This window comes from Anser brachyrhynchus, assembly GCF_964034855.1.
Source record: "Anser brachyrhynchus genome assembly, chromosome: 4".
NCBI classification, from domain to species: domain Eukaryota; kingdom Metazoa; phylum Chordata; class Aves; order Anseriformes; family Anatidae; genus Anser; species Anser brachyrhynchus.
Genome location: NC_137698.1, coordinates 76,236,804 through 76,264,034, shown reverse-complemented (window position 1 = coordinate 76,264,034; position 27,231 = coordinate 76,236,804). Strand labels below are relative to the sequence as shown.

Below are 27,231 nucleotides of genomic sequence, written 5' to 3'. Positions count from 1 at the left end.
AGGCTGTGCAATCACTGATGTCCTCCTCGCAGTGAGGAAAGCACTTAACCTCCCCGCCTCATTTCCTCCAGCCGCCAGGACAGGTGTAATGGGATTGACCTGGTTTTCTCAAGGGTTTTGGGATCCGTGCACCGCTCCCATTAACTAATCTAGCGGATGTTTTCTGACCAAACGAGCGGTGCCATAAAGCAATTACTCTCATGGCTTTGTGCATCCGCTTCTCCAAAGCCATCGTCAAACCCCGGAGCTGCAGAAGTGAGAGCAGGATTTGGAGGCCCTCCTTAGGCTCCAAACCTCCTCTCCCACTCAAGCCGCAAAGCAACTGTGGGTACAGACTGGTTTCTTGGAGAAACCCCTGCCCGCACGGTTTCTTTGAGACAAACCAGCACCATCCAGCGCTGAAAGCAAAGGGAAGCGGAAGGAAGCTTATGAAACCCGCAGGAGAAGTGTTTCTGGACAAATCCTTCCCACAGGAAGGAGTGTGAGGTGGGAGGAGATTGAGGAAGACTCACGTCAATGAAGGACGCATTTACGTAGTCTGTGTTTTCTTCACCTCTCTTCACTGGAATGATTACTCGGTTGAATTCATCTAGAACAGAAGCAAAACGATCTGAGTTTTGGGGACCTTTACTGAGAGTTACGCACGGCCTTTGGCTGGGAAGTCACCAAGCCCTAGATGAGACACAGTAAGGGAAGGGAAGGGAAGGGAGCCCGCTGCTCATTTAGGATGAGAAGATTCGGTTCTGCCTTCTGCCATGCCCTGGTTTGGGGGGCTTGGGGCAGGGAGAAGGGGTGCCAGGCTCCTTAAAACCCACCTCACCTTGACCCTGCCCCTTCATGCTGTCCCTGCCAGACGTCCTCCCGAGGCCCCTTCCCACCTCAGCCGTCCTGTGACCCCACAAACACCTCTGTCCCCCTCCTCGCTCACCCAGACAAGCCAGCCTTACATGGAATTATCTGAAGCACCCTGTTCTTCTTCATGTTTGCCGGCAAATTGCCCGTCCTCATCTTGTCGTTCTGAATTTTGATCGAAGTCAGCTTCTGCAGAGGAAGAAAGGAGAGCAGGGAGAGCTTTTTGGGGCCACCGAAGGCCAGCCGGGCGCGTGGGGCTCCCTCCAGCACGGGCTGAGCAAACCCAGCAGAGCAGGAACCAGCCTCACCTTGAACTCCTCTTCCAGGCCGTTGCTGCTGGTCCCCGGCACTTTGTTGTAGATCTTCTGGAGGTGGATTTCTAACGAAGTCACCTCCAGCTCCGTGTCGCCGTAGAGATAGTGCTCCAGGAGCGCTTGGTATATGAACACATACTGCATCTGGAAGGGGTGCAGGGAGAGGCCGTCAGCTCCCCGCTGCGCTCGGGGGGACCTCAGCGGGCACCCCGGAAGGGGTCCGAGGCCTTATTTGCTATTCCTGCAGGAATCTGACACAAAGCTGAAGGGGAAGCTGATGACTGCGTCCCGCAGGACCTAACGAAAGGCTCCCTTGACGCAGCTCTGTCTCAGTGCTCCTCCCAAACCTGGGGACGGCCTCGACCCGCACACAGAGCCGCTGCAGGTGGCTCTGGGACTGAGCGTACGAAGGAAAACCCCGGGGAGCGAAGCCCGGAGAGAGCACAGCGGCACGCTTACATCTGTCTGTACCATCTGGCAGCGCTGAGCCCGGATCCGGCTGACGAAGCCGTAAACGTCCACCTTCCTCTCGGCGTGCATCATGTCCAGCATGGCATCGATGACGATGAAAGTGCCCGTGCGTCCCACCCCGGCGCTGAAACGGCAGAGGGGACAGGGAATAAGTCAGTGCAGCAGCACCGAGTGCCCCGTGCTGGAGCCCAGAGCTGCCCAGCGAACAGCAAACTGGGTTTGGGAGAAAGGAGGGGTTTCTACCCGCTGCCCTTCCACCCTCCACCCCATGAGGGTGAGCCCCCGGGGAAGGCTTTGTTTCTGTGCCAGCCGTTAAGGAGAGATGGAAGATGAGGGCTGGGTGACGCTACGGAAAGCCCGAGCCCTTTCGTCTGCTGCCCCCTGAGAAGGAAGCTGGAAACGTGGACTTGGGAGGTGGCAAACGGCAGCTGTGCCTTTAACCGGGGGGCTTTCCCCTTCTGAAAGGCAGGCAGCCTCCTGCAAACCCCAGGGGTGGTGCTGAGCCTGAAACTCGCTTCGGGTGGGCTCGAACAACGTGGTTCCCTCTCGCAGGCTGAGCACCGGCTCCCTGCAGCTCAGGATGCTGCCCTCTCCTGCCGAGGGAGGTGCTGCCGAAGCACAGGGGGGGATTTTAGCTCGGCTCGCTCCGACTGAATCGAGCTGCACCAAGTGATGGTTTCATCTCAGTGCGAGCGCCAGCACGTCGCTGGTTCCAAGAATCTCACTCAGAATAAATTTTTTTTTGAGTGTTCCCATGCGGACAGGCTGAAGCTTGCAGTGTTAAATAACAAGTGGGGAAAAAAAAAAAAGGCCTGATGGAAAAAACCACCCTTTCGGTATTAAACAGGAGATGCTTTCCAGGCACGTGAGGAGAGGCAGAGGTTAGCTGTCACCGGGCTCACCTGCAGTGCACCACGATGGCTCCTGCGTACTGGGGGTTGCACGTCTTCACCTTCTTCAAGAACTTCAGCATCCCGATGGGAGTGAAGGGCACCCCGAAGTCGGGCCAGCTGGTGAAGTGGAACTGCGTCACGAGGCGCTGGGGCTTCTTGTTCGTGACGTCGCCTACCTGCAGGGGAAAGGCCGGCTCAGATTCATCACAAATACTTCGATTTACTTTCTTTTCCCAAAAGCAAGGGCAGGGAGGGAGCTACGGCCCCTAGGCTGAACTGGCAGGCTTAGGGAGCACTGGACCCAGCCTCCAGGGCCGTATTAGGCTCTAAAAGCTCTAAAAGCATGTTATTTTAATTGCTCTGTCTCATATCCTGCATCCTCTGGGTGGCCTTGAAGCTGTAAAACACCCGAGCGGTGCCTGACTTGTACGGAGCGTGTCCTGAGCCCCCCTGCTCTCCCGCAGAGCCAGCTCCTACCATCACCCAGGTGATGCCACCTGCATGCTCCAGCCCAGCAGAAAGCTGCCGAATTTCATTCCTAACGTGACTCTCTCATTCCCCACGCCTCTGCCGACAGCATCCTTGCGTTAAAAGCAGGGGAGGAAACAAGCTCGGCGCTCCGGGCTGTCAGAGCAAAGGGTGAGGTTCAGAGAGCCCGGCTCAGGCTCCGGACGGGTTTCCATCGAGGCATTTGGTCTCCCCCGCGTCAGCTTTGTTGCCTACCCCTGGGAGCACGGGGAAAACAAACAGTGAGTAACGCAGCCGGAGCCTCGGAGGGTGTGACGAGGCAGCGACAGATGGGAAAGCAATGAAAACCAACGCACGCGGCGCTGGGTTCTGGCTCGGCTCTTGAGACAGATCTGACTTCTTTGGAGGCACTGAAAGGGGCTGTGGGCGAGACGCTGGTGACAGCAACTGCCGGAGGATTACAGGGCTGAATGTCAGACCTGCCTGCTGCCCGCTGCCTGCTTTCAGCGCAGCGATGCTGACACACCGAGAACAGGGTCCCAGGTATTGGAGGCGAGTACGTTTTTAATAACTCTGGTTAAAAAGGGAGGTGGGGATGCTGTGGGCAGTTGGGTGAAACTGCAGGGGGCACCAGCTCTGGGGAGGGATGCGGGGAGGGCCGGGGCAGGCGAGGCGAGGCGCGGCACCTGCTGGATGCAGAACTTGCGCACGGTGTAGTCCACCAGCACCGTCACGTCCTCCACGGACACCCGGATGTTCCCGTAGGTCCAGCAGCCCTGATCCGGCCAGTACTGAGCACATTTACACTGCGGGGAGAGACGAGAGGCGGGCGGCTGAGCTCGGGAGCGGAGCCTGGGAGCAGAGCGAGGCGGGAGGCGAGAACGCCGGCACCCACCTCCTTCCTCTCCTTCAGGTTGGTCACCATCACGATCGTTGCTGTGTTTTGCTCCCAGATCATCCTCCAGAAGTCATTCACCGTTTCTTCCTTTGGTCCTAAGGGCGAGGTGAACAGATGCGTCGTGGTTAGGGGAAGGAATCAGCCACACGAGCGCTGCTGCGACCGAAACCCGCCGCGGCGTGAAGCCGTGGCTGATGCGAGATGGTTTTTGCCGGTAGATGTCAGCACAGGATGCGTCCCCGGGTAGGCTGGCTAACCCAAACAACAACCCTATCATGCACAATAGCAGGGCTTTTTTTTTTTTTTTTTTTAAGGGACTGGATACTTTTTTATGATCAGGAATTCCATTTTTAGCCTGAGAAGGGGAAATTAGACAAACGGAGCGTGGAAACAACTTGCCCAAGGTCACACGGGGAAACCGTGGCCGTCACAAATAGCACGCACGAGTCCTGCCCCCGAGCCTTGTGCTTTAACCACAGGATCCTATTTCAATATGGCACGGGAATAGCTGTCCGCTGCCTGCCAGACGAGGAGCTGACTCAACCTCCACATCCCCTGCCAAGCCCGAGGCTCAGGGCGAGCCAGGAGAAAAAAAAGAGAGCCGAAGCTTTGCCCCAGCTGGGTGCTGCTGACCAGACCCACAGGAGAGCTGCTGTGAGGCTCTGCCGGGAGGCACCCGAGCTTGGGAGGAGCTGTGGCACTCGTAGCCCAAGCTCCTGCCTCCCCTGTGAAGAACACAGCCGTTTCTCTCCAAGGACACGAGCCCACGTTCTTCTCCGCTAAGGTTTATAAAGGAGCAGAAATGGAAGAGAGACCTCTCGGCGCTCTCTCCAGCATAAATGGTTTCCCAGCTTTATTAAGGGGCCTTTAATTGAGTGGTGAACTAGCAATATTTTGGGAGATCTCAGCCACTTGTAGCCCTGGCTCGGGGTGGGAGGACAAGGCTCTGGGGCTGGGAGCATGAGGAATAAATCTATTGACACCCTCCTGCACCTGGTATTTCACAGGCAGGGCTTCTCTTCCTTCCCTAACACCTGCAGAAATACAACCTTTTTGGGGACAAACTGTGGGCCAGCCCAGCCTCCTTTCATCCCGAGCAGGGTCCGCCACGAGGCCCTGCCCTGCAGTTACTCGCACAGCTTCACAGGGCAGAAGGACCCAGCCCAAATCCCTCGAGGCACAGCTAGCAGAATAACCAGGTGTTTACCTTGTGCAGCAATGAACTTGTTTTTCTCTTGGTACCCCTACGGAAAAAAGGAGAAAAAGGGAAGGTGAAAGACCAGCATTTGTCCAAGGCAAGAAACGGGACATCGAAGCAAGAAAAAGCAAGATTTTATATTCATATGAGCACTCTGAAGTGAAGTTTATGCTCTCCCCCTCTCCGAAATCATCAATTCACTACCAAAAGGCACAAACCCTGCTGCCCCCTAGGAGCTGAGTAGGGCAAAGTTATCTCTAAATACATTTTAGCCGACTGCTTGGTGTCTTTTTCGTGTCCAGCCCTGCAAGCTGGGAAGTACCTGTGATTAATCAGCCCCAAGAGTCGTCAGCTGTTAATCAGAAATCCTCTCTTCATTGGGAACGGCTCCCAAATCCCTCCCAAAGCAGCCGGCTTGAGCTTTGCAGCGCCCCAAGGAGCTTTTCGTTATTTCAGAAGTGGGAGAAAAGCGAGGTGTGAAGAGATGGGACTGAGCGATGGCAGAGCTACAGGCGGGATTTACGAGTCCCAGCTCCCTGCCTCGTGCTCCCATCGCTGGAACACGTTCATCCGCGTCCGTAAGGGTCCTCTTCCAGACAAAAGTCGCACCCCATAAAAGCCACACACGTGGCTGGGCCGTGCTGTGGGGGAAAGCAGCCGCCCAAGCAGGACAAGCACTTACATTAATGAAGGAGGCATTAATGTAGTCGGAGTCAGGAACCCCTTCGACGGGAGTCAGGTGAACCCTGGAATGATCATCTGGGGAAAAACGACAATTGGGCATTAAAAACAAAAACCCCATGGGGCTGAAAAAGACATTTGTTGGAGCGGAGCCCGGGCTCGGTGGGTCCCCAGCCCAGCTTCGCTGCACACATAAATGACTTTGTGCCCCCAAATTCTTCTGTGAACAAGCCTGGGGAGGTGCTGGACCTTACCCAAGGATGTATGGTGTGTGTCTAAAGCTACGGCAGCTGCAGCAGCCCCTCCGGGAGGCGAGACCACCCCGGCGGTGTCCTCCCTCCCCCGCGCCCCCAGCCCCACCGGCCGCTCTGATACCTACAGGGCAAAATATTCACGTATCGGTTCTTCTCCTTGTTCTCCTCCTTGGAAGCAGCTTCACACGTGGCCTGAATGGGACACGCTGGGAGAGCCTGCAACGGCACAAAACGGGGTTTTGGGTGATACCGTCCCGCACCAGCGGACTCGTGGCACTGCTCTAAACGCGAAGCGAGCAGCGCTCTGGCACTGGTGAGGCGTGCCACGTCTGAGCATCCCATCTGAGGGGTAAAAAGGAAGGGCAAATATTGACTTTTGCCCTTCGCTGCCCCCCAGGAGGTAGGTGAGTAGCAGCTCCTATCCAGGGAAAGAAAATCAGAGCACGAAGTGGCTCCCCCTTGCTTACACATGCTGACAGATGGGCTCCCTGTGGGACGTACTGCTCTCTGGGCAGCACCACCACTCCTGGGTGCTCAGCTCCCCAAAATCCATGGGTAAGCCACACCAACAGCCTGTCACAGCTCCGCTGAGCCTGCTAAGGCACGCGATTTCCCCGTACGCCTGCCGCTCCGGATGAGTCCCCCCGACCCACGTCCCTCACCGTCACCCCTGCAGCGCTCCTTGCCCCCACCCAGCTCGAGGTGATCATGCAGACAGCCTGGGCTGAGCAAATCCCTTCCCAGAGGCGCTGTCTGCAGTCTCAAGGCCCACAAACACGAGGTGGCAGTAAAGCCTCCAACACCAAGCCCACCAGCACAGGGTTTCGGGAGCTCGTTTCTGCGCAGGGAGGCTCCTGCCGAGATTTCCTCCATGAACAGCGAGGCCAAACGCGCCCCGACCGAAGCCCCTGCTTCAAAACCCCATGGCCCAAGTACCCGCAGGGCTAGGAGGGAGCTGCCCTGCTCCATCCTGTCCCCACCAGGAAGCTTTCCGTGCAATCCAGTGCTTACAACCCGGGCGATCCCCCTCCCCGGTTATTCAGCAAGAATTTAGTTCCAGCTTATCGCAGCCCCCTCTGTCACGAGGGGTACTGAGCTGTGCGACAGCTGGGGAAAGTCGAGCGGGGTTTTTATCTTGTCACAGTCCTAATATCAACACAACGCGCCTTGGGCCTAAGGCTTTATGAATTCGCAGACCACACCCGCAGCACCATCAGGCCAGCAGTGGATTTTCTTTCATTAATTAGGCCAGCGGGGAATCCAGCTAGTCCAGCAGCCCTGGCGTAACGCTCCAGACCGTTATTAACTTTGTCCCCTACCTCGTCACCTCTCTCAGCGCTGCCTGTTACTGTGTGGCCGAGAGGAAACCTCACGAGGTTCATCATCGCAAGAGGCTGTAGAGCTCAGCAATACCAGGGAGAGGCTCTAGACATCTCAGAGGAGCTGATCAGAGCACGATACTTGACTGATTGCCAAAATCAATCAGTGCTGAAGGCCAGGTGTTGTTCTGTAAATCGTCATCGTTCAGTCTAAGGGTTAACAGCCTACTCGAACAGACGGGGTCATTGCCATTCCTCTGTCAGAGCTCTTGTTCTGTCTGTTTGTGGCTTTGAGACAACACCACGGCACAGCTTTAGAAGCAGTTCGTGTCGGCGGTGTTTCTGTCACAGCCATGAGGATCGGGAGGAGGGAAGGCAGCACCGGGGAGGAAACCAGCGGGCCGGGATGCTCTTCCAGAGCTCCTCCACCTCAAGGCATTCATGATACGTCCTGGACCCAGAAAACTGTAACCCAAAGGGCAGCCTGCCAGCAAAGCTCTCTGCATTTTGTAGTGAAAGCAAGAGTAGCCCTGCTCATTATTTATCAACTCAATTATCCCCTTTGCTCGTGTGACACCCCAAGCTGGCATCCCTGCACACGGCTGCAGGTGGGAGAAGAGCCTCGCAGGTGTGGGCAAGGAGGGGGGAGCCTTCAGCATACCTGCAAATCCCCACCACTCCTCAGTAACCTACTTTAAACACAAGACGAACCAAGGCAAAGGGATGGAAGATGCCAAGAAAAGCCTACAAAATGAGAGCAGGTGGGTGGGCAGACAGGCACACTCAGGCAAACAGACAGAGAGATCCTACAAACCAGTTACGAGGGTAAAAACCTCTTTGTGCGTTTTGCAATAAATATGTAAAAGTCTCCGAGTAGCTTCCACTTTGATGTACCAGCTGTTTTGTTTCCGCTGTTCTGCAAAATGAGACCGGGATTTTTCTGCTGTGTGTCATACACCCTACACTGTTAGCAGCCTGCCCGAGCTGCGGGATTTAAGGGAAAGAAGACAGAGATTTGAATTCTCTCTCCATCACGCCCTTCATCTCATCAGCTGTGAAATTGCTCCAGGGCTGCAGATAATCACTGCCCCCCTTGCAATAAACACCCATCGCTTTGCAGAGGAACGGAGAAGCCTTTTGGACTGGTCTGAAAGATGACCACCACCCCGTACTGGCTTGGTTGTGTCCACTGGAAAAAAACACGGCGATGGAGTAAAGAAACCCCTTTATTCATCTGTCCTGCTCCCATCCATCCCTCGCGCTGCGGGAGAGAGGGGGAGGCAAAGGCACTCACGTTGAACTCTTCTCGGAAGAGCTTGTTGTCATCTGCCATCCGGCGGTTGATCTCCTCTTCCAGCTTGTCGACGGGCAGAGGCGGGTATTTCCTGTTGGTGCTGGGGGACCTGGCGAGCAGCGGCATGCTCTGAGGCTCTGCAACGACACCCGGGCATCAGAGGTGTCCCCCGGCCGCTCCTCCGTGCCCGGCACCCATCCTTGCCCGGGTGGGCAGAGGGGGCTCCCCTACCCTGGGCTGTCTGCATTTGGGGCCACCTCGCTGTCCCCGCTCCTGGATTTCGCTATAGGGGACTCCGAGGTCCCTTCCAACCCCAGCCATCCTACGCTTTTTTGAAGACTACCTCATTTGAATTCATCCCTTATCCTCATTAACACGGAAAGTTTGGCAGGATGACCGTGACGTTAACTCCCAGGTGAGCACAGTGAGGGCTGCTCTCGCGTGCGGTTTTACCGCGCAAGGCAAGCGAAGCCAAGAAAGGCCACGTGAGGGTTATATCAACACGACTGACGGTTTACGAAGTTCACACCTTAGCTTATAGCAATATAAAACTCGGGCTGGGAAGGCCTTAGCTGCCAACGTGAAAAAAAGGTGCTGATTTTCAGTTAGCGCTCACTTGTAAGGTGTCTGGTTTATACGGGGGGAGCTCAAAAAACAGATCTGAACTGAGTCTGAGAGGTGGAGGATCCTCTTCAGCTCTTACTGACATCACTCACATTACAGCAGGTTGCCACAAGACTTTTTAATTGCATTTGTAATTTTTGTGCATCTTGCAGAAGCTGGAAAAGGTTTTTATCAAGAAAACCCAATGCATCCCCTGCTTCCTCTCTGAAATGTTAACTTGGTGCCTACAGTCAACGTGAAGACCTCCACAAGAGTTTGAATCACCCTAACTTAAAAGGGGAGAAGGATGTTGAATTATTTCACAAAGGTGTGTTTTTTTTCAAAAAAGGTGCTTATTTTGGTCGAACGGATATTGTGGATATTCAAGAGGAATTGCAAGCAGTTCGGTTTTGGAAGCGATCACAATCCTAAACACTTGAGGGAAAACATTTGTCACTGGAATTAAAGTAGGGAAGAGAATTCTCATTTTATAAAAGTGTGTCAGAATCATGGAAAACAGAAAGTTCAGAACAAGAAAGAACGGAAAACACAGATTAAAAAAACATTTTCCTGCAAAAATATTAGGGGAAACAAAGCCAGGGCACCCAGCCCTCTGGCTGCAGCGGGCCCTGCCTGCTGAAGTTGCACTGGGCTCAGACTGCTACGGTGCCAAACACACGGGCTTCCTGGACTTCTACAGGGCTCTGTTTTACAAATAAATAAATTTTAAAAAGCAACTAAAACAATCCATTTGTATTTTGAAGAAGGAATTGACCTGCTTTGTAAGCCTCTGCCCCCTGTCCCCAAGTCATGGCAACACGAGCCTCACCTGCATCGTCCGTCCGGCCGTTGGGCAAGCGGAAGGAGTTGGAGTGACTCCCTGCTTGCTTGTATTTCTTGAACCTAAGGGAGAAAAGGGAGTTGAGAAAATCAGGAGTCAACCAGCAAGATGCCGGGTTACAGTCTGCATGAGTGGTGCCCACCCACAGCTCTAAGCCTCGTGGTGTGCCTTCGCAGCTGAGCCTTTTGCCTGCCCCAGGCCCTTGTTTTCCCTTTTTCCAAACCTTTTTCCCAAACCACACAGACCACGACCTGCGAGCGGTCCCGGCTCCCTACCTGGACCACCCCACCTGTATCAGATTTGGGGAGAACTGGGATACTTTGGGAAATTTCCAGGGTTTGTGCCTGGAAACCTGCTTCTGCTAAAATGGGCCTGCGAGACCTCACAGCGGCCTTCCAACAGCTAAAGGGGGCTGCAGGAAAGCTGGGGAGGGACATTTTGTCAGGGGGGGCAGTGATAGGACAAGGGGAATGCTTTTAAACCAAAAGAGGGCAGATTTAGGTTAGAAACAAGGAAGAAATTCTTCACCGTGAGGGCGGTGAGGCCCTGCCCAGGCCGCCCCGAGGAGCCGTGGCTGCCCCATCCCTGGCAGTGCCCAAGGCCAGGCTGGATGGGGCTGGGGGCAGCCTGGGCTGGGGGCAGGGGGCCCTGCCCATGGCAGGGGCTGGAAATAGATGGGTTTTAGGGTCCCTTCCAACCCAAACTGTTCTGTGGCTCTGTCACTGTGGAGGCCAAGGCCAGCTGTCTCGCAGTGACGCTGCACTTCCCTTCCTCACGTCTTTATGAATTCGCCGTTGGATCCAAGAGGCGAACAAGCAAACAGCGCTAAGAGGACCTGTAAAATCCTGCCCACGCGCACAGCTTCCAGCCAAATGCGGTCAGAAAGGCTGCAGGCACAAGGTGCAGGCCAGGAGGACGGCCTTTAAGGATGGTTTTTACAGAGGGCACCCCAAGGAGTTTCTGCGCCGCAGGCTGATTCAGCAAAGCCCGTAAAACATAAGTTAATCCATCCTTATTCAGCAAAGCGGTTCTCCATGTGCTTTTAACTTGAAGCATATGCTCACACTCCATTTGCCTCAAGTTAAGTGTTTTGCTGAATCACCGGGCAGGCACAGGGGGAGCGAGGCGAACAGAAACCTTTTCTTCCAGGCCTGGAGCCGGCTCCGGTGCCAGGTGGGGAGGACTCAAAATTTTGCTGCTGCCAAACTCCCGAGGCAAAACTTTCCTCAGGTTCACTGCTGCGAGAGCAGGCCCCGAGCCAAGAGACGAAGGGAATTTTTCTACCACTAAGGAAATTGCCTTTTTTTTTTTTTTTTTTAATTATTTAATCACCAGAACGTCAAGTAAATTAAAATGTTTACTGCAGGTGAATAAACACTCTCTTCTAGCTGAACAGACGTGCACTCAGGAGCTGGGTTCATTAAGGGTATGGTTTTGAGCAGCCCAAATGCTTGGGTTTTTTATAAATGGATCTAAAAAGGCTTTGTTAGGCTCCAGCTCCAGCTGCAGCATCACCCGGTGCTCCTGACAAGCTCCAGTACCCACCACCATGCAGTGGGAGAGCTGCTTCCACGACATACAGGTGCGGTACACATGGCACAGCTTGGCTTCCACGGACGTTGGATCATGTTCGATATCAAGATGGGAATGAAGGAGTAATGCACCTTCACACACAAAGGACTTTCTGGCTCAGGAGCCAGCCAGAGTTCAGCTTCCCCAGGTTACTCAAACCATCACCCTGAGCCTTGCAAGGAAACCTTACCTGCTCTGTAACTGCACAAACAGGACTTCAGTTTAGCCTGTTCTACTAAACATCACGTTTTCACTAACCAAACAGGCATTACCCCACATAAGGAATGGCTTTATAGTGAAAGGAATAAGCAGCATTTATTAAATAACCCCAAACATAATTTTCATTATCCTTACTGACTTCTTTTTCTAATGCTGGCTGCGTCGGTTTTGCACAGCTTACGAAACAGAACAAAAGGCTCACGATAGGAAGCAGCCAGTCGTTTGCTTATTCCTGTTCATTCAGTAATTCATTTCTGTCAAGTAAGAGAAGTCAGCATTAAAGCATTTCTTACCTTAACATGTACAGCACAATAATAATAAATACTATGACTAGGAGGGAAGACAGGGCCACCATCACAGCAATAATTGGAGTCTCATCTGCAACAGGAAAAGAAAGGTGCAGTTACCAGCTGCTATCTAAAAACATCCAGAGCCACAATTTAACAGGGCAGAGCCCTACAATTTCTGCTTTCAGACAACACAGTTACTCGATAGGGTTGCATTTGTCAAGTCTGGCAGTGAAGGCGGGTCCATGACCCGATACTCAAGGAGTACCGATACACCGGGGTTAGATTAAAACCTGCCAACACCACTCGCAGCACCTCAATTTTCTCTTAGAGCTGGAAACTGTGACCTTGGAGATGAAAACTGCAAGAGGGGAGACGTGGGCCACACTAGGGGTTTCTTCTACACAATTCAAAGTGCCCGTAGTGGTCCACGTGCTGCAGGGCGGAAGTTTTTGCTCTGCTGCCTGCAGACCCGTAGCATCTTCTGCCTATGTCGTAAAGATCCGTGTGTGAAGTTTCTAAATACACCCATGAGCTCTGGAAAAATGGTAAGGATCCTTATAACAAAAACAGGTGAAAACTGTGACCTTCGTAAAACCACACAGATGCTGTGTATTATTTAAAATAGTCGTGATTTTGCTTCCAGTTTCACGTCCAGTAAGAGGCAATGCTTCCACGCTAAGTCTTGACTCCGACTGCGTTCAGCCCGGGGCTGAGGTTTGTTGAGAGGCTGGGGGATATTGGCTGGACGTCTGCCTGCTTCGTCACGAAACGGTGTCTGAGCTGCGGCAGAGACGTGGCCTTCAGCCCCTGCTCGGACTTCTCTCCCCCTGCAGGCGCCGAGTGCGGACAGCAGCTGCCTGCAGACAACCCGTCGTGTGTGCCCTCGCCCTTCGCACCTCGGGGCTGGCGAGTACGAACTAATTTAGCTTGCTTCATCGTTCGCTCCTCGCAGACACTTCTCAAGGGCACGCACCGCACAGTTCCCTTGCAAACACACTTGGGCTGGCACGGATGAGATGTTCCCATCCTCCAGGACCCACCAGGGATCGGTTACAACAAGCTGTTTGTTACCTGCCCCGGAGGTCAGAGAAACGCCGGTCGGAGCAAGCAAATTACCCAGATGCAGCTGGAAGACAAGCAACGCTAACCAGAGAGGAAAATGGCCCTAGCGGGCATATTCCAGGTAAATCGCAGCCAGGCCAGCAGGGAGGATTTTCATTTTCCAGCAGCCACCGGGCTGTGTCTCCATGCCTCAGCCCCCGGGGCTCCCGTTTCCACCTTCTGAGCATCCTTTGGGCTGCTGGGCCAGCGCTCCTGCTCTGCCTCTCCGCGATTCCAGCCAGCACATTTTCCCAGCAGGATTTAATCCTCCGACTACGGAGCTACCAAGGCACACTCTGGTTATGTTCCTGCGTTTTTCCCTTCTGCAGCCACGAGGCCTCGAAATGTTATTCTGAACATCAGATATGTGATTTTGGGGTAATGATTTGTAGGCAACGATCTAGCATTGCAAACGCAGTAAAAAAACAAAACTCCCCCAGTCTTGCAATTCTTTGTTCTTCCACCTACAGCCCTCAGGTCCCCGTGTCCGCATCTCCCCAGCCCAGCAGCAAACAGGGAATTTGTCGGGACACATTTCTGTCTCCTTCATGCTCCGTACTGTTCCAGCCCTCACCTCTCCCCTACCACAGCCCACGTTCAGTTGGACTTGACGATCTGGGAGGTCTTTTCCAACCTAAATGATTCTCTGATGCTTCCCTGATACCTTTGAATGTAAAGATCGCCATCCTCACTCGTGGGGAAGGTCCTGCAGAAGAGCACCACGAGATCTGAACCCCTGGAAACTCTGCTGAAGCAGAAGCCAGTTTCTAAACTGGGACCAGAGGGGGGAATTTATCGAGCCCGCTTGCTTTAAAACCCTTCTCGGTGCCTGCCAGGCTTCCCAGACAAACCATTGCCTGGACGGGGGCAGGTACACGTTGGGAGCACCGTTGCCCTCCAGGACACGAGGCGTGCAGGCGTAGCTCCCGGTGCCGTCCCCGGCATCGCTCCAGCCGCCGCGGCGCCTGCAGGCAGGCTGTTGGCAGCCGGTGTGATTTACGGGCAGGGGTTTCGGCATTTGGCAGAAGGATGCCGGGGGGGGGGGGTTGCAGCGTTTTCTTTTGCCACATCTGGCTCGAGGAGTTAGAGCTCCTCCACCGACGCCGCTAACCAGCGCCTCGCTGCCCGGCCCCGGCAGGAAACGAGCCCGAGGGCCCCAGCGGGTTCCTTCCCCCTGGGAGATGCGGTGAGCGGTGCCAACGCTCCTGCAGCTCCTGCTCCGCTCGCTCCTTGCTCACAGCTTGGCCCTGGGGAGTTACAGCTGGGGTGGCATCACCGGCATGATAACAAGGGCTTCGAGCCTTTGCTTTCACGGACTTGCAGTGCTGGAGCAAACGTGTAGGTCCAGCGTGAAAGGCATCGAGGTGCTTAAATCTCACCCTGGCAGGACCACGTCTGCGATCCGAGGCACTGCGCAACGCACCGGGCTCGTGTCCGCAGGCTGTCATCTCCTTATCACGCCGCGCTGATGGTGCTGAGCAGCCCGTCGTGCTCACCGCTGCCACCGGCTGCCCACAAAACTGGAGGCAAACACTTTGGTGAGTGGCCAGGAAACCGGGACCACAAGCAGAATCACGGGGTTAAGAAACGGAAGCGAAGACGCAGGGTCAGTATTTCTGAAAAGGAACAGCACGTGAGAGGCTGGGGAAGAAAACCCCACAAGGCTGGCCCACGGTCACGAGGGGGAGCAGAAGGAAGCCCTACCCCCAGGTCCCGAGCAGCGTTAAGCCCCAGGCCCGCTACGTTCTCTGCAAACACCGTAAGGAGCCCGTTGGGGCAGATTCGTGATGCAGCCTCATTTATTTTCTTGGCGTATTTCCTTCCCAGTAGTGTTTGGGAAGTGGAGCAAGAAGAAGCCAGGACAGACAGCGCGGTTCGGGATAAAGTTTGGGATAAAGGCTTTGCAGTAACTGCAGCAAAGCCTCTAGAAATTCCCACTGAGCTGGTCCTGTCTCCACCACGGCCAGCACAGAACGGTTCATCTGGATCGAAGCATTTGCACCAGAAACTCAGCCCCGTCTGAAATTCCAAGGAGAGGAACGCGTTACACGGGGGATCCTACCAGGGGATATCCCAATCTACCTTTTTTCTCCAAAATCTAACCAAGCCAGGAGAAAATCGGAGGCGAAACTAACCCGAGGGCAAACCCCCCCATCAGTTTGCATCCTTTTATACGCACACCTTATCGCACCCCCATCGCGTCGCACTGAAGACACGAGTTTCATTCTTTGGCGAAGCCCCTGCGTTACCAGCAGCTGGCAGAGATGGCCCTTTGGGACAAAGAGCCAAGGCTGGTGCTTCTGAGAGGCAAAATCTACCTTTATCTCCGTAATTTCATCCACCAGCGGCCGGTGCAAGGCCAGGATTGCTAAAAGGAGATGGGGAAGGACTTGCAGACAATGCAGAGTTCGGTGCTGCTGGGAAAGACAACGGCAAAACACTAATTTCCATCTGACTTCAGAAAAAATCCCACTGTGACCCCAGATCAGAAGCCTGGGACGAGCAGAGCCAGCCGAAGCCCCGCGAGGTGCTTCCACGCCGCTGTGCTCTGCACCGAAGCTGCAGCCTCGATGCCCACCCGGCTGCTCTCACCGAGCCTTCGTGCCCTCGGGGTGAGGCACAGGCACGTCCTCCTGTCTGGGTAGGACAGGTTGTAAAGGAAAACAGGGAAACACCCCAGAAAGCATTAATTAAAACCACTTTTCTGCTCCTCATCTTCAAAATAACCCTCGATCAACACATTGTTAGGAAAGCTTTTAGTTTCGGAATATCATTCCTGTAACATTCCTGATGAGAAAACTTCCTATTTCTCCTCTCCTCAAGATCGGAGCGATTCCCAGGGGACACGCACTCGAAACGAGACGAGATATTCATTCCCACGGCTCGCCTCCCTGCGAGTCGTCGCTAGCGTTTGCTCCAAATACTCCTCGGATTTGAAGGAAAACTCCAGCACAAGCTCACAGGCGTTCATCTCACGGCAGAGCTTATCCTGGGGTCAGTCCTACAGTCAAACCTCCATGGAAGCTGCAACTTTCCCAGGTCTGTCTGACTTTAAAAGGGTTTAGGGTTCAGTGGCAGCGCCGTGCCAGGGAAGCAGGAGCTCTGACCGCCCAGAATAATCCTCCAAGACACGGGATTTCCCAAATACTAACAGCACCGAGCAGAGAAAATCAGTTTGATTGCCACGGGGAGTACAGAGCTGAAACAGCATCCGAAAATGATGCAAACACACAGAGAAAGCTTGTTCCTACAGCCAGCAAACGGACTGGTCCTACCTCTGGTCCGTTGGCTCCTGTGCTGCTAAAGCCATGAGAAATTGGAAATATTCTGCTGGTAATGCTGGTTCTCAGGACGAAGTCATTGAATCGGAGACGGAGAAATGGGTGTAAGCGCTGTCGCCTTGCCAGAAATGCACTCCTGCTACTCCTTGCCAGCAAAATGAATGGGAGTAATAATTGTACACATCATTTGCAGAACGGATCCAGGTCAAATAGGGTAGGTCGCAGTCAACGAAGGTAATTCAGAAGGAAAAGAGGAGGAAATTTCTCGAGCAGCTGCTCAGGACTTGTTCGTTGAGCTGTGCAGAAGGCGATGCTGATGGACGCGGCGTGTGCAGCAGGAGCCACTCGTACCTCACAGGGTGTGCACAAACCGCTCCCGAATTGTTTATTTTTAAAAACAAGAGCCCAACACTTGCTAAGACATCAATGCGTTAGCAGCTCTTGGAAAGAGCTTGAGATCTGCTTTGTAAAAGCAATTTTGAAAGCGTGTGATAAGGAGAGCCCTCTACTAGCAGAATACTTCTGGAAATGTCTTTACATTGAATAAAGAGCAATGAAAGATACATTTCTTACCTCTTCTGTCGGAGTTACCTGCAGAAAAATAAAACAGAAGTCTCTTAGCAACAAAGAAATAGACATTTTAATAAGATCAAAGCCTGAAATAGCAACAGATTTAGCAACTGTCATCATCTTCCTGCATGTCTTGCTTTTAAAACGCCAGCTACTAAAGACTACTAAAGACACGAGGAAATAAACTTCAGTTTCCACTTAGTAGTAAGGAAAAAAGAACAAAAAGCTTTGCTGGTTATAGAGGATTTATATATATATAGGTTGAGAGAAGCAGGAGCTGCCTGTGCGGAGTGTAATTCCTACAGCTCTTCCACCCCAATCCGTGCAGAGGAATGGGGAAGGCAGCCCTAAAACTAATTCTGCTCCTGGCCAAATCTCTGGAAATAAAGGGAGAATCGTCTCGCCCGTTTGCTCGGGGGACTGGCCCCAAGTGGGAAGCCACCTCCAGCCTTGCCACGGCCACCGTGTGACAGCACAGGGCGAGGAGCTCCCCACAAGCAGTAGCACAAGTCACGAAAACACAGCAAAGACAAAAAAAATTATAAATCCAGCCCCCTGCGAGCAGACATTGTGTTATGAAGTCCCAGTTTCGGCTGTGCTCAAGGCTTTTGCCTTCATTACTCTCATCATTTTTTCTCAAATGAGAAAAATGAACGCCAAGAGGGGAACAGGAGCAGGATGGCATCTTGTGGAGCGTGGCACTGGCATTTTCTGTCCCAGGGACAAGGCTGGTGGGCACGTCCTGGGAGGCACGGTGCTGGAAACCACCTCGGGGTACTTGGGTTTGGGCTTCACGCTGCACCCAGCCTTGTTCCTTCTGGACCTACACCACGCCTGATGGCAGAATATCAGCCCACCTCCCCAAACAAACCCTACCAGACGGGTCTGCGTCATCCTACGTCCCCAGCTCGGCCGATTTTGGATAACGAGCCCACCTGGCAGCTTCTCCTAGGAGCTCGGTCTCACCCCTGCTTGGCCACCGCTAATCGAAGCCTTAAAGCCTTTGGGACCTCCTTGTGCACGTGCTTGTGCAGTGTTCAAAGGGGTGGGCTAAGCCCACGGCTGGCACCAAAACGCAGCTAAACGGCTGTGGAGCAACACTCTGGGTGATGCAAGCTCTGCAGCTCAGCACCATCCCCATGTCGTTTATTGCTGTGGCTTACACAGACTCGCTGAGGACCAACTCGTCATCCAGCACCTAGGAGCTGCGCCTCGTTTCACCATGAGGAAACCACAAAAAGGGACGGATTTCATCTGTGACAGTGTGTGAGGTGAGGAAGGTGCCTTACCGTTGTGGGAAGCAGAAGAGGTCTCCTGGCTCGCCACCGTGGCGCTGACGTTCCCCTCGGTCACCTCCGCTTCGGTGCTGGGGGCCGCGGTGCTGGGGGCAGGCGGCGTGGCGCTGGGCAGCAGCGGGGTGGCCGGAGGCACTGGGGTGGGCACCGGCATCCCCGGGGTGGAGGCGTTGGGGACGACGGTGGTGGCGTTGGGGGAGACGCTGGGGGCCGCGGTCGTAGCCGGCTCCGACGGCAGGGTGGAAGCAGCCGCCGGAGAGCTGGCGTTGAGGCCGCCGGCGCTCGTCGTCCTGCCGTCCTCGGGAGCTGCCGTAGGAGCTCTGCTGGGGCTCCTGGAGGAGGTGGGCGCCGCGGTGGGGGGCTCTGAAAGCAGGGGAAGAAGGAGAAAGGAGCACCCTGAGATACCCTTCCGGGGCGCTGCGGGGCGCAGGGGCTGGTTTGCGCTGCTGTGACTACAGGGGGGTGAAACACGGGGGGAAAAACTAGCAAAAAAATCCCACGTCCCGGGCAGAGAGCGCTTTGCACGTCGTGGTGATGTGAATCCTGTAAAAGCAGCTCGCTTGAGTACCTAATATGAAATGGGGAAGGCTCAAAGGGTAGAGCCCCCATGCCCCTTACGAGAGGTTCAGTATTTGCTAGGAGAAAAATCTGCAGGTCCCGTCTGAGCGCCACTCTTTCCTCAGACGCTTTTACTGTATCTCAGCTGACCAAAAGGCAGGAGAGGTGAGGCACCGAGCACGCGAGCACTCCTTTCGCCCTAAAAATGGTCTAGGGGAACAGAGAGGCGACAAGGAGCATGGCTTACCCGTCGTAACATTGCGAGCACCTACGCTGACCAGGCCACTTCCCAGCAAAAGGACGAAGAACCACAAATCCATGTTGACCTGAAAAAAATAAAAAGAGCACAAAGAAGAGTTATTGAAACCCTTATCGGCTGTCCCCCAAATTAGTTCAAGTTGGGGATGCTGCTGTGCGCCCTGTACGTGTAGAGCTGGGGTCCCGGTACGTGGGCAGGATTTCTCCGGGCGTTCATACGTCCCCGACCGGAGGAGAAATCCCACCCTGGTGGACCAGGAAAGGTGGGAAGGGACGAAGCAGGGAACGAGCAAACCCTGGGAGGTGATGAAAACCCGCACGGAGGAGCTCACGACGGAGCCGTGCCCTGCGTTTCTTCCCAGGAAGCGTCCTGCAGCGTTACAGGGCGATGCCATCAGTAACGTCATTTTTCCCAGAACAACCCCCAGGCTTTCTACCCCAGCCCTTTAAACACACGCTCCAAGTTTTTACGGGGTTTTTCCCCCCCCAAAAAAGCCCTGAAAGCGCAGGTACGGTTGCCTCCTCCCAGCCAGATAAGCATCAGAGGCTCGGACAAAGGGAAGCAGGAGGTGAGACGCCACCTCCCTGCCCAAACCCTGCCCCAAGTGTTCCAAGAGCAGGAGCTCAGCGCGGGCTCCACCTGGCACCCACTGGCACCTTCCTCCGTGCTTCGTGCCACCAGCGCGCTTTTACCCCTGCGATTCAGCCTGAATCCCCCTCCCCTTCGACTCGTCTCGCCCTTGTTGGTTCTCGTCGTGTTTATTTGAAGATGCGTCGGTCGAGACCCATCCCAAAATCTGGGCAAAAGGACAAGGCTGAGGTCACGAACAGCGGAAAGAGCAGAAACGCGCGCTCCTCCCGGCCCCAGCCGGCCCCGCGGCGTCCTCCCACCACCACCACCACCCTCCCACATTTTCTTCCTCCCCAACGACCAGCTGGCCGAAGATCGCACCGAGCTCAGGGCTCAGGAGGTCGGACAGACCCCTTCTGGCCACAGGGAAGGGAAGCAGAAGGAAGCCAAGCCCCAGAGGTAAGAGGTTGCCCTCAGCCCGCTGCGCGGCCGGCCCCGCGTGTGCCAGGGCTGGCTCCGAGGGGACCCAACGATGGGAGCAGCCACCCCCGGCGGCAGGTTTAGCCGCGGGTTACGGTGCCTGCCTGGGTCGCCTTGAACCCATTTGGGCCCCCAGGTGCTGCCCAGAGCAGGGGTGGCCTCGCAAAGCCTCCCCGAGGTCCTGCTCCAGCACGGGATGCGCTGAGGATGGGCACGGCTGCTCGGGGAAGCTGCAGCCGCAGGGTTTGGCTGGCACGCAGCACCCGGTGCTCGATATATCCGGTGCAACTTGTTAATGGGACCGCTTTGGCTGCAGAAAGAAAGGTTTTTGAGGCTGAAGGACAGACAACGTGCAGCTGGAGCGCTGGGAAGAGCTCTGCCGCGCTCCCTGCAAGCCTCGGGGACGCCAGCTCTTGCTCCCGGTACCAAGCAATCGCACCCCGGAACTGAGCATCCCTACGCCACGCGGGTTTTCCAGCGCTGGAAAAGGAGCCGGTGCCTTCCCTGTGCTAAATTCCGGCGACACCCCAACCAGGAAGGGGCAACGCTGGTGAGAACCGCAGCTTCCCGGCTGTTAAAGTGAAATCCCCAGGACGCAGCGCGCACGTGGCACCGGCACCGTGCGGGATCCCCACGCGGGGCCGGCTCCGCTCGTGTCGCTCGCCCCGCTCCGAGGCAGGATTTGGGATTTCCACCCCTGCGGCAGGATCGGCACCGAGAGGAGGCGTGGGCCGCGAGCGAACGATTCCAGCAGATTGCATGAGGAGGGAAGGGGGACACGACAGCACGTCGCTGCGTTTTCCTGAGCTTTGCCCCGTTTTTAGGAAGAAAGAGGGATGCACGCGGTCCACGCACATCCTGGGTGAGCTCCGGAGCTTTTTGGGGCTTTGGGAAAAAGCTGTGAGCGTCGAGAGCGAGAGGACCCTGGGCAGCCCCACAGGCATCACCAGAACATGGATAAAAAGACCAAAACTGGGAGCTGCTTCTGTTCCCGGCCACCGGCTTCATCCCCCAAAACGGATCTGGAGGAGCCAGCAAGTGCCAAAACGCTGCGTCACGCGAGGCTCCATCCCGGGGGGGGGCTCGCTCCCAGCCCCTGCTCTTTAAAAACCCTCCTTATCCCCGAAGGCAGCACGAATAAAGGCGCGCCGTGCCCGGCCCCTGACATGAAAATCCTTCTGGGTTTTACCCCAAAAAGCCGGAGCGACCCGAGGCTCCCTTCCCCCTGGTCTCCCTCCCCACCGGTTCGGAAGCCGGGGAGGAAATACTTGTCGTGTTCTCGCCCTCAGCACAGCCCTTGGCTGCCTGCAGCATCCTGTGCGCGCCGCACAAAAACACCCTGACGTCACGTCTCCGGCTCTGCCAAGGGGCAAGGAGCCGGCTGCAGCCCTCGGGTTCAGCTGGGGGGGGGATCTCGGGAACGATCCCAAACCCGAAGCTTTCCCCTGGCCGCGCTCCCAGGACCGCGCCGAGCGGGGTGCCCCCGGAGCCGCTGCCCCTCCGCCGCGCTCCGGGCTTCGGGGTTGGGGTTGTAGAAAGCTGCGGATCTCGTGGGGAGGATTGGCAGTGGTGCGGGGCGGGAGGAAATAACTGCTCGAGGCAGTAACAAGTGGCTTAAAAATGGTATGGGAGTGCTGCCGGGGGGGGGATCTGGCCGCGGCAGCACCTCCCTGTGCCCCCGGAGAGCTGAGGCAGCCGGAGCAGGGCACTCACCGAGCACTGCTGGGATTTATCCCCTTATCCCCGCCTCTGCCACCCTCCTAATTCCCGTGAAATGTGGCGATCCCATCCTGTGTTAAGCAGGAGACGTGACCCCGACGCTGCCCGGCTCTCCGGGACCCCCGAAACCATTTTACTGCTGCTCGGAGGACACTGAAGCGCCGTGGCTCAGCGGCGAGCACCCGACTGCCTTGTGCCAGCTCCACCCGCGGCGAAAAATAAAAACTTATTCCCTTCTCCCCCTTCTTTTTTTTTTTGGGGCAGGGGAGAGGGCACAACCGGGAGCAAGGTTTTGGCTGCCGAGCCCTTTGAGGCAGCTCACGGCAGGGCTCGACGAGAGCGAACGCAAGGAAAAAGAGAGGGGGAAGCCAGCTTTGTTCGGCGGCAGCGGGCTACGAGCACGGTACGGCCGTCCTGGAAAACAAACCCGCTGTTCCCTCGTTCCCCATCCCCTCCATCCGCGTGTGCCTGGGGTTTTTAAGCCGCCGGGGCAGCGCGGTTTCGCAGTGCCTGGCATCGATCCCGACCCTGTCGCAGAGAGGCCGTGGAGAGGAGGGGAGCTGCGGCGAGGTGAGAGGAGAGCGGGTCCCGCGGGGAACGGGGCTCGCCCGAAACTCCTGCTCTGGATCAGACACAAGAGAGACCCCAAAAGGCTGACAACCCCCTCTGCTTGGGGTTTTGACCCAGGTGAGGCAATGCCAGCAGCTCCTTTTGGGGCAGAGGACTGGGATCACAAGGGCCCAGGCGTTTCGCTGCCATCGCGGAGAGGAGGAGATGCCGCTTTTAGGGGGGAAAGGCGTTTTGTTGCGCTAACCCGGAGTGACTAAGCCCCCGCGTGTGTCTCCCGAGCCGAACCGAGGGCTTTGATGTGTCACTGAGCATCATTCCCCCACCCCGCCCTCTGCTTTTCCACTCCTCAACAGAAAAGATGAATCACAGCGACCGTTCGCCCTTCCTTAAAATGCACATCTCTCATTTTTTTTTTCCTTTTTTCCCCTCTTAAACGAACAGGCGGCTTCCACTCCAGCAACAGCGACAGACACCACACCAGGAGGGAGGATGAGCTCGGGGCTTTGCTTTCTCCACCCCCGAGCACCTGCCCAACCTGTCCCCGGGCTCCATCCCCCAAATTCTCACTATTTATTCGGCACAAGGGAACGCAGAGCCCTCTTTCGAAGAGCCGGTAACGCAGGCGGGGCAATATCGAGGTACGTGCGCAGGGAATTAGGGACAGCGATGTCAAACCATCACGGGTGGGCTAAGAGAAGAGGATCGGGTGTTCCCCAGCCCGAGCCGGGAGGAAGGTTGTTCCCCGAGGTCCCCTCCTACCTCTGCTGCTGCCAAGTGGAAATCCCCGAGGCTCAGCCCCATCTCCCATCACACCGCCTCGCCGATTGGCTTTTTTACTCCCCGGACGACCGATACACGTTTAATTCATTCACAAATACCCACATGGACCTCTGAGACCGTAGTTAAGAATAACCCGTGAACGTTTCGGGAGGGAAATCTGCAGGGATTTTAGAGCCAGGACACCCCCAGGGCTGGGAAGGAGACCCCAGCACCGAGCAGCACCACGGGTGCCACCGGCGCCGCGTGCTCACGGCGAGCAGCGTGCCGCCAGCTCGGGGAAAAAGCCCCAGTGAGCACTGCAAGAGCCCTGGTGGTACGTAAGAGGCAAGCATCGCCTCCTCGGAGCCAAGAATGAACAGACACGAAGCTCCTCAGGGGAAAGGAAGCCCTGAGAGATGCCTCCAAAGGAGCCCGGAGCATCCCAGGGCTGACCAGCACCGCGGCGCCCCGCCACCCTCCGAGCGGAGGCACCGCTGGGAGCTGCCCGAGCCCCTCGGAGGGACGGAGCTGCAAAGACAACCGACTATTTTCCTATTCCTAATAATCCTCCTAACGAGGCCGGGCTTAATTTGCCCGCTGCTGGCCGAGGATGGACCGCGTGCGGGGGGCTTGCGCACCGCTGCACCAGGACGAACCGGGACGGGTCCGTGCCCAGCGGGTCTGCAGCACCTCCACTTTCCCCCCGGACAGTGTGGGGTTGGTAAAACGCAGCAGGGAGAGCCCCGCAGGGGATGCAAGGTGGGGGTTAGCTGGTGGTTCAAGCGTGGAGGGGCACGACGGGGGATGAAGGGCTTTTTGGAGCCGGAGCGCTGGAGAACTGAGCGGCCGGAGGGGTTCCCAAAAGGACCCAGCGGTGGTCAGAGCGGTACGAGGCGCAAAGCCAGCAAAAAAAAAAAAGGTGAAATGCGAAGAAAAATGGGAAATGGTGAGCTAAGCAGGAGGGAGCTGCCCAGCCAGGGGGTGCAGGGAAGGTACTGGTGCTGAGCTTCGACCCGGGGACTTGGTGCGGGGTTCCTCTGGGGCTGGCAGGGAGGTGAGACCTCGTCCCGGCGTAAGGAGCACGGATCTGCTGGAGTAACTCCTGCTGGGTTTGTGGGGGCCTGTGCCCCGCGAGCTGCCCGCTTCCCCCTTTGTTCCTGGCCGCACGTCGCCCTGCGGGGCAGGACGGGCGTCCCCGAAAAGCAGAGAGCCGGCACCTCGGGGGCGGGAGTGGGGCTGGGCAATCCCAGCTTAATTACCCCCCCAAAAAAAACAATATTAAAAAGGAATACATCTATTTTTTCAAGAGCATCTTTTCGGGTTTCCCCTTCTTTGTTCCAGGCACCACTTGCGGCACGCAGAGAGGAAGCGCTCAGCCCGGCAGCTCCTTTTCAGAACGGACCAGTCGCTTTAGGACGAAGCCCGGCCGTTATTTAGCCCACCGGCATCCCTACCCGACGCGATGCGTCCTGGAGAGCGAGCAAACGGCCCGTGGGCAGGGAAAACACGGGCAAAAAGAGGAAGCCAGAATAAAATAAACCAAGCCAAAATAAAATAAACCAAGGCACGCTTCGGGCGCAGCCCGTTCTGCGGGGCCGAGAGAACCTCCCAGCTGCGGGATGCTCCCGGTGAGCCAGCCACGGAGCGGCCCCCTTGAAACAAAGGTGTGGGAAGGGATCATTCCCTTAAAATCCCGTTAGGGAGGCCGAGCCCTGATTAAAAGGCACGCGCTCGGTCACGCAGCGCCGCCGGCCGATGGTGCTTACCCCGTCCCGGGACAGCGGCGCGGTGCGGGGAGCGGGGAGCAGCCCCCGGCTAAGAAAAGTGCAAAGAGGAAAGGTTGAAAAAAAAAAAGAAAAAAAGAGGGATTTTACCTGCGGGGATGCGGCACCGCGGAGCGGTTCGGCCCTGTTGCCACAGTAACCCTCCTGGTGCAGCCGCGATCGCTGATTATGAAACGAGAAAAATCAGAGGCTGCTAATTAGGGTGCGCCCCAGCGCCGAGCTGGCTCCGCGCGAGCGCCGCGACGCCGCCAAACGCGGGGAGTTGGTCGGCACCGGGGGGGGGCAGCCTGCCCGTAAAAGAGCTTTTGGGGCAGTTTTACGCCTTTCTGCATCACCCCCTGCAAACTCAGCTCGTTTTGTTTGCCGTTTAACTGGATGAACGAGACTCAGCGGAGCAGCCTTTACGCGCACGTGCACCCAGCAGCTCACCCTCCAAGCAAGCGGGGTACCAGAGCGCACCGCAAAACCCACGAAAAAACGCCTCGATGGCTATTTCCGGGGCTGCAAAACCAGAGAGATGCCGCTTGACCGTGTCAGCCCAACCAAACGCTGGGGTTTTGATGCTGCTCAGCTGAAATTTGCCGTGCCCCGAGCCTGCCGAGCCCCCTGCACCGCCCCAGCAGTGCCGCAGCGGCTCCGGGCTGGAGCTCTGTGCCCCCCTGGCACTGACACGGGGGATTTGAGCTGAACGTTTTGGTCTTATTGGAGGCCTTGTTTCTGACCCTTTCATAGACTTTTTTTTACGGGAATCGGTCTTTTAATGCTGCGTGCCCGTGTACGTAGCGTGATAAGCTGTTCTGGGGCAACCCCGGAGAGAACATCTGCGTTGGTGAGCAATTAACAAACTTACTGCCAATTAGGGGCACGGCAGGTAGGAGCCGCGCAGGCAGCGGGGCAGGAGGGCTGTCCCAGGAGGAGACGGGTCCCGATGCTCACTCTGACACCTTTCTCCCGAAACAAACATTTTTGTACGGCCTTTGGAAGTGTCCCAGTGCAGTTCCAGCGCCCGGACGAGCACGTCAGCATGGGCGGATACTCGAGGAGAGTTTTATGCTCGCGGCCTAGAGTAAACCCGAATAATCTGTGTGCAGGCAACACTTAAAAAAAAAAACACAAATCCCACAAATTAGGAAACTACAAGCACCGCAGAGGAGGAGTCTGGCACACAGACCAGGGTGGGAATGGGATGGGATGGGTGGGAGTGGGATGGGATGGGTGGGAATGGGATGGGATGGACCCACGGCGACTCCTGCGCTTCAAAGCATTACGGGGCCAGCAGGGGGTTGTGCTGGGATTTTTTGCTCTTGCAAAAATAAGGTCTGAAAAGGCTGGAAACAGGTTAATTAAAAAAAATATATATAGAAGCTACATCTATAAAACCAAATCCCTCTCCTAAATATTACCTCGCATCAGCCCATGCTCCCAAAAACCCACCAAACCCTCGTTTTTCCCCCGTGGCTCTATTTCCATGCTGCTATTTTTCCTTCCCACCCTTCAAGCCCCGGCTGGGCATCCTCGAAGAGGATAAAGCGATGCCCGGGGGCCCCACCAAGGCGCTGGGCGTCACAAATCGCTCCCCCAGAGCCGTGCCCTTCGATGAGGGAAGGAGTGGGGCCGATGTGAGAGGCACCGCTAGGGGAACGCCCCGGCGCATGGCCGCGGTTATTGCCACGCAGCCCCGCGAGCAGGGGGCGTGCAGGGCGAGTCCTCCTCTCCCCGAAGACGCTCGGCAGTACCAGCAGCTTTATTTCGCCCGCCAGCCTGGACGAAGCTCAGACCAGACTGGAGAATGAGAAGAAAAGGGGATTTTTAAGTTTTCAGCCGACCCGTCGGATGCAGAACGGGGCACGACGGCTCGGCGGTGCACCGGCAGCGAAGCAAAACTTCACGCTCGCTAGTCCCGGAAGAAAAACGCACTTTTCTGGCCTTGGAGTGGCTGGGACGATTCCCTTTGAGCCCCGCCACGTTACTCACAACTCATTCTGCATTTTAATCTCGCCAGCAGAAGGCTGGAGGTGACGGCGGTACCGGCAGCGAGGGTGTTCACCGTCAGCCTTCAGCGCGCCCGGGGCACGGGGGAGGACGGTGACCCGCGGAGAACAGGCACAGCCTACGAGA

The 27,231-nt window shown here is 56.1% G+C and overlaps 1 protein-coding gene and 1 long non-coding RNA gene across 5 annotated transcripts in view; one reads left to right on the top strand and one right to left on the bottom strand.

The window, feature by feature from the left end:
- The window catches only part of PTPRA (protein tyrosine phosphatase receptor type A), a 101,160-nt gene that overhangs the window by 3,685 nt on the left and 70,244 nt on the right, over positions 1-27,231 (bottom strand). For all 4 annotated transcript variants that reach the window (XM_080590104.1, XM_080590103.1, XM_080590106.1 and 1 more), the window contains 16 exons: positions 19,220-19,298; positions 18,409-18,777; positions 17,123-17,140; positions 12,171-12,255; positions 10,075-10,148; positions 8,643-8,779; positions 6,155-6,245; positions 5,777-5,853; positions 5,104-5,140; positions 3,894-3,991; positions 3,685-3,804; positions 2,540-2,706; positions 1,626-1,761; positions 1,161-1,310; positions 948-1,041; positions 513-589 (listed from right to left, as the gene is read on the bottom strand). In XM_080590104.1, coding sequence (XP_080446230.1) covers positions 513-589; positions 948-1,041; positions 1,161-1,310; positions 1,626-1,761; positions 2,540-2,706; positions 3,685-3,804; positions 3,894-3,991; positions 5,104-5,140; positions 5,777-5,853; positions 6,155-6,245; positions 8,643-8,779; positions 10,075-10,148; positions 12,171-12,255; positions 17,123-17,140; positions 18,409-18,777; positions 19,220-19,298 — 1,809 coding nt within the window. The remainder of the gene's footprint in view (positions 1-512; positions 590-947; positions 1,042-1,160; positions 1,311-1,625; positions 1,762-2,539; positions 2,707-3,684; positions 3,805-3,893; positions 3,992-5,103; positions 5,141-5,776; positions 5,854-6,154; positions 6,246-8,642; positions 8,780-10,074; positions 10,149-12,170; positions 12,256-17,122; positions 17,141-18,408; positions 18,778-19,219; positions 19,299-27,231) is intronic.
- Positions 19,313-25,197, top strand: LOC308194337. The gene is made up of 3 exons (XR_013950453.1): positions 19,313-22,687; positions 23,012-23,208; positions 24,671-25,197. It is a non-coding gene; the product is annotated as an uncharacterized lncRNA (long non-coding RNA).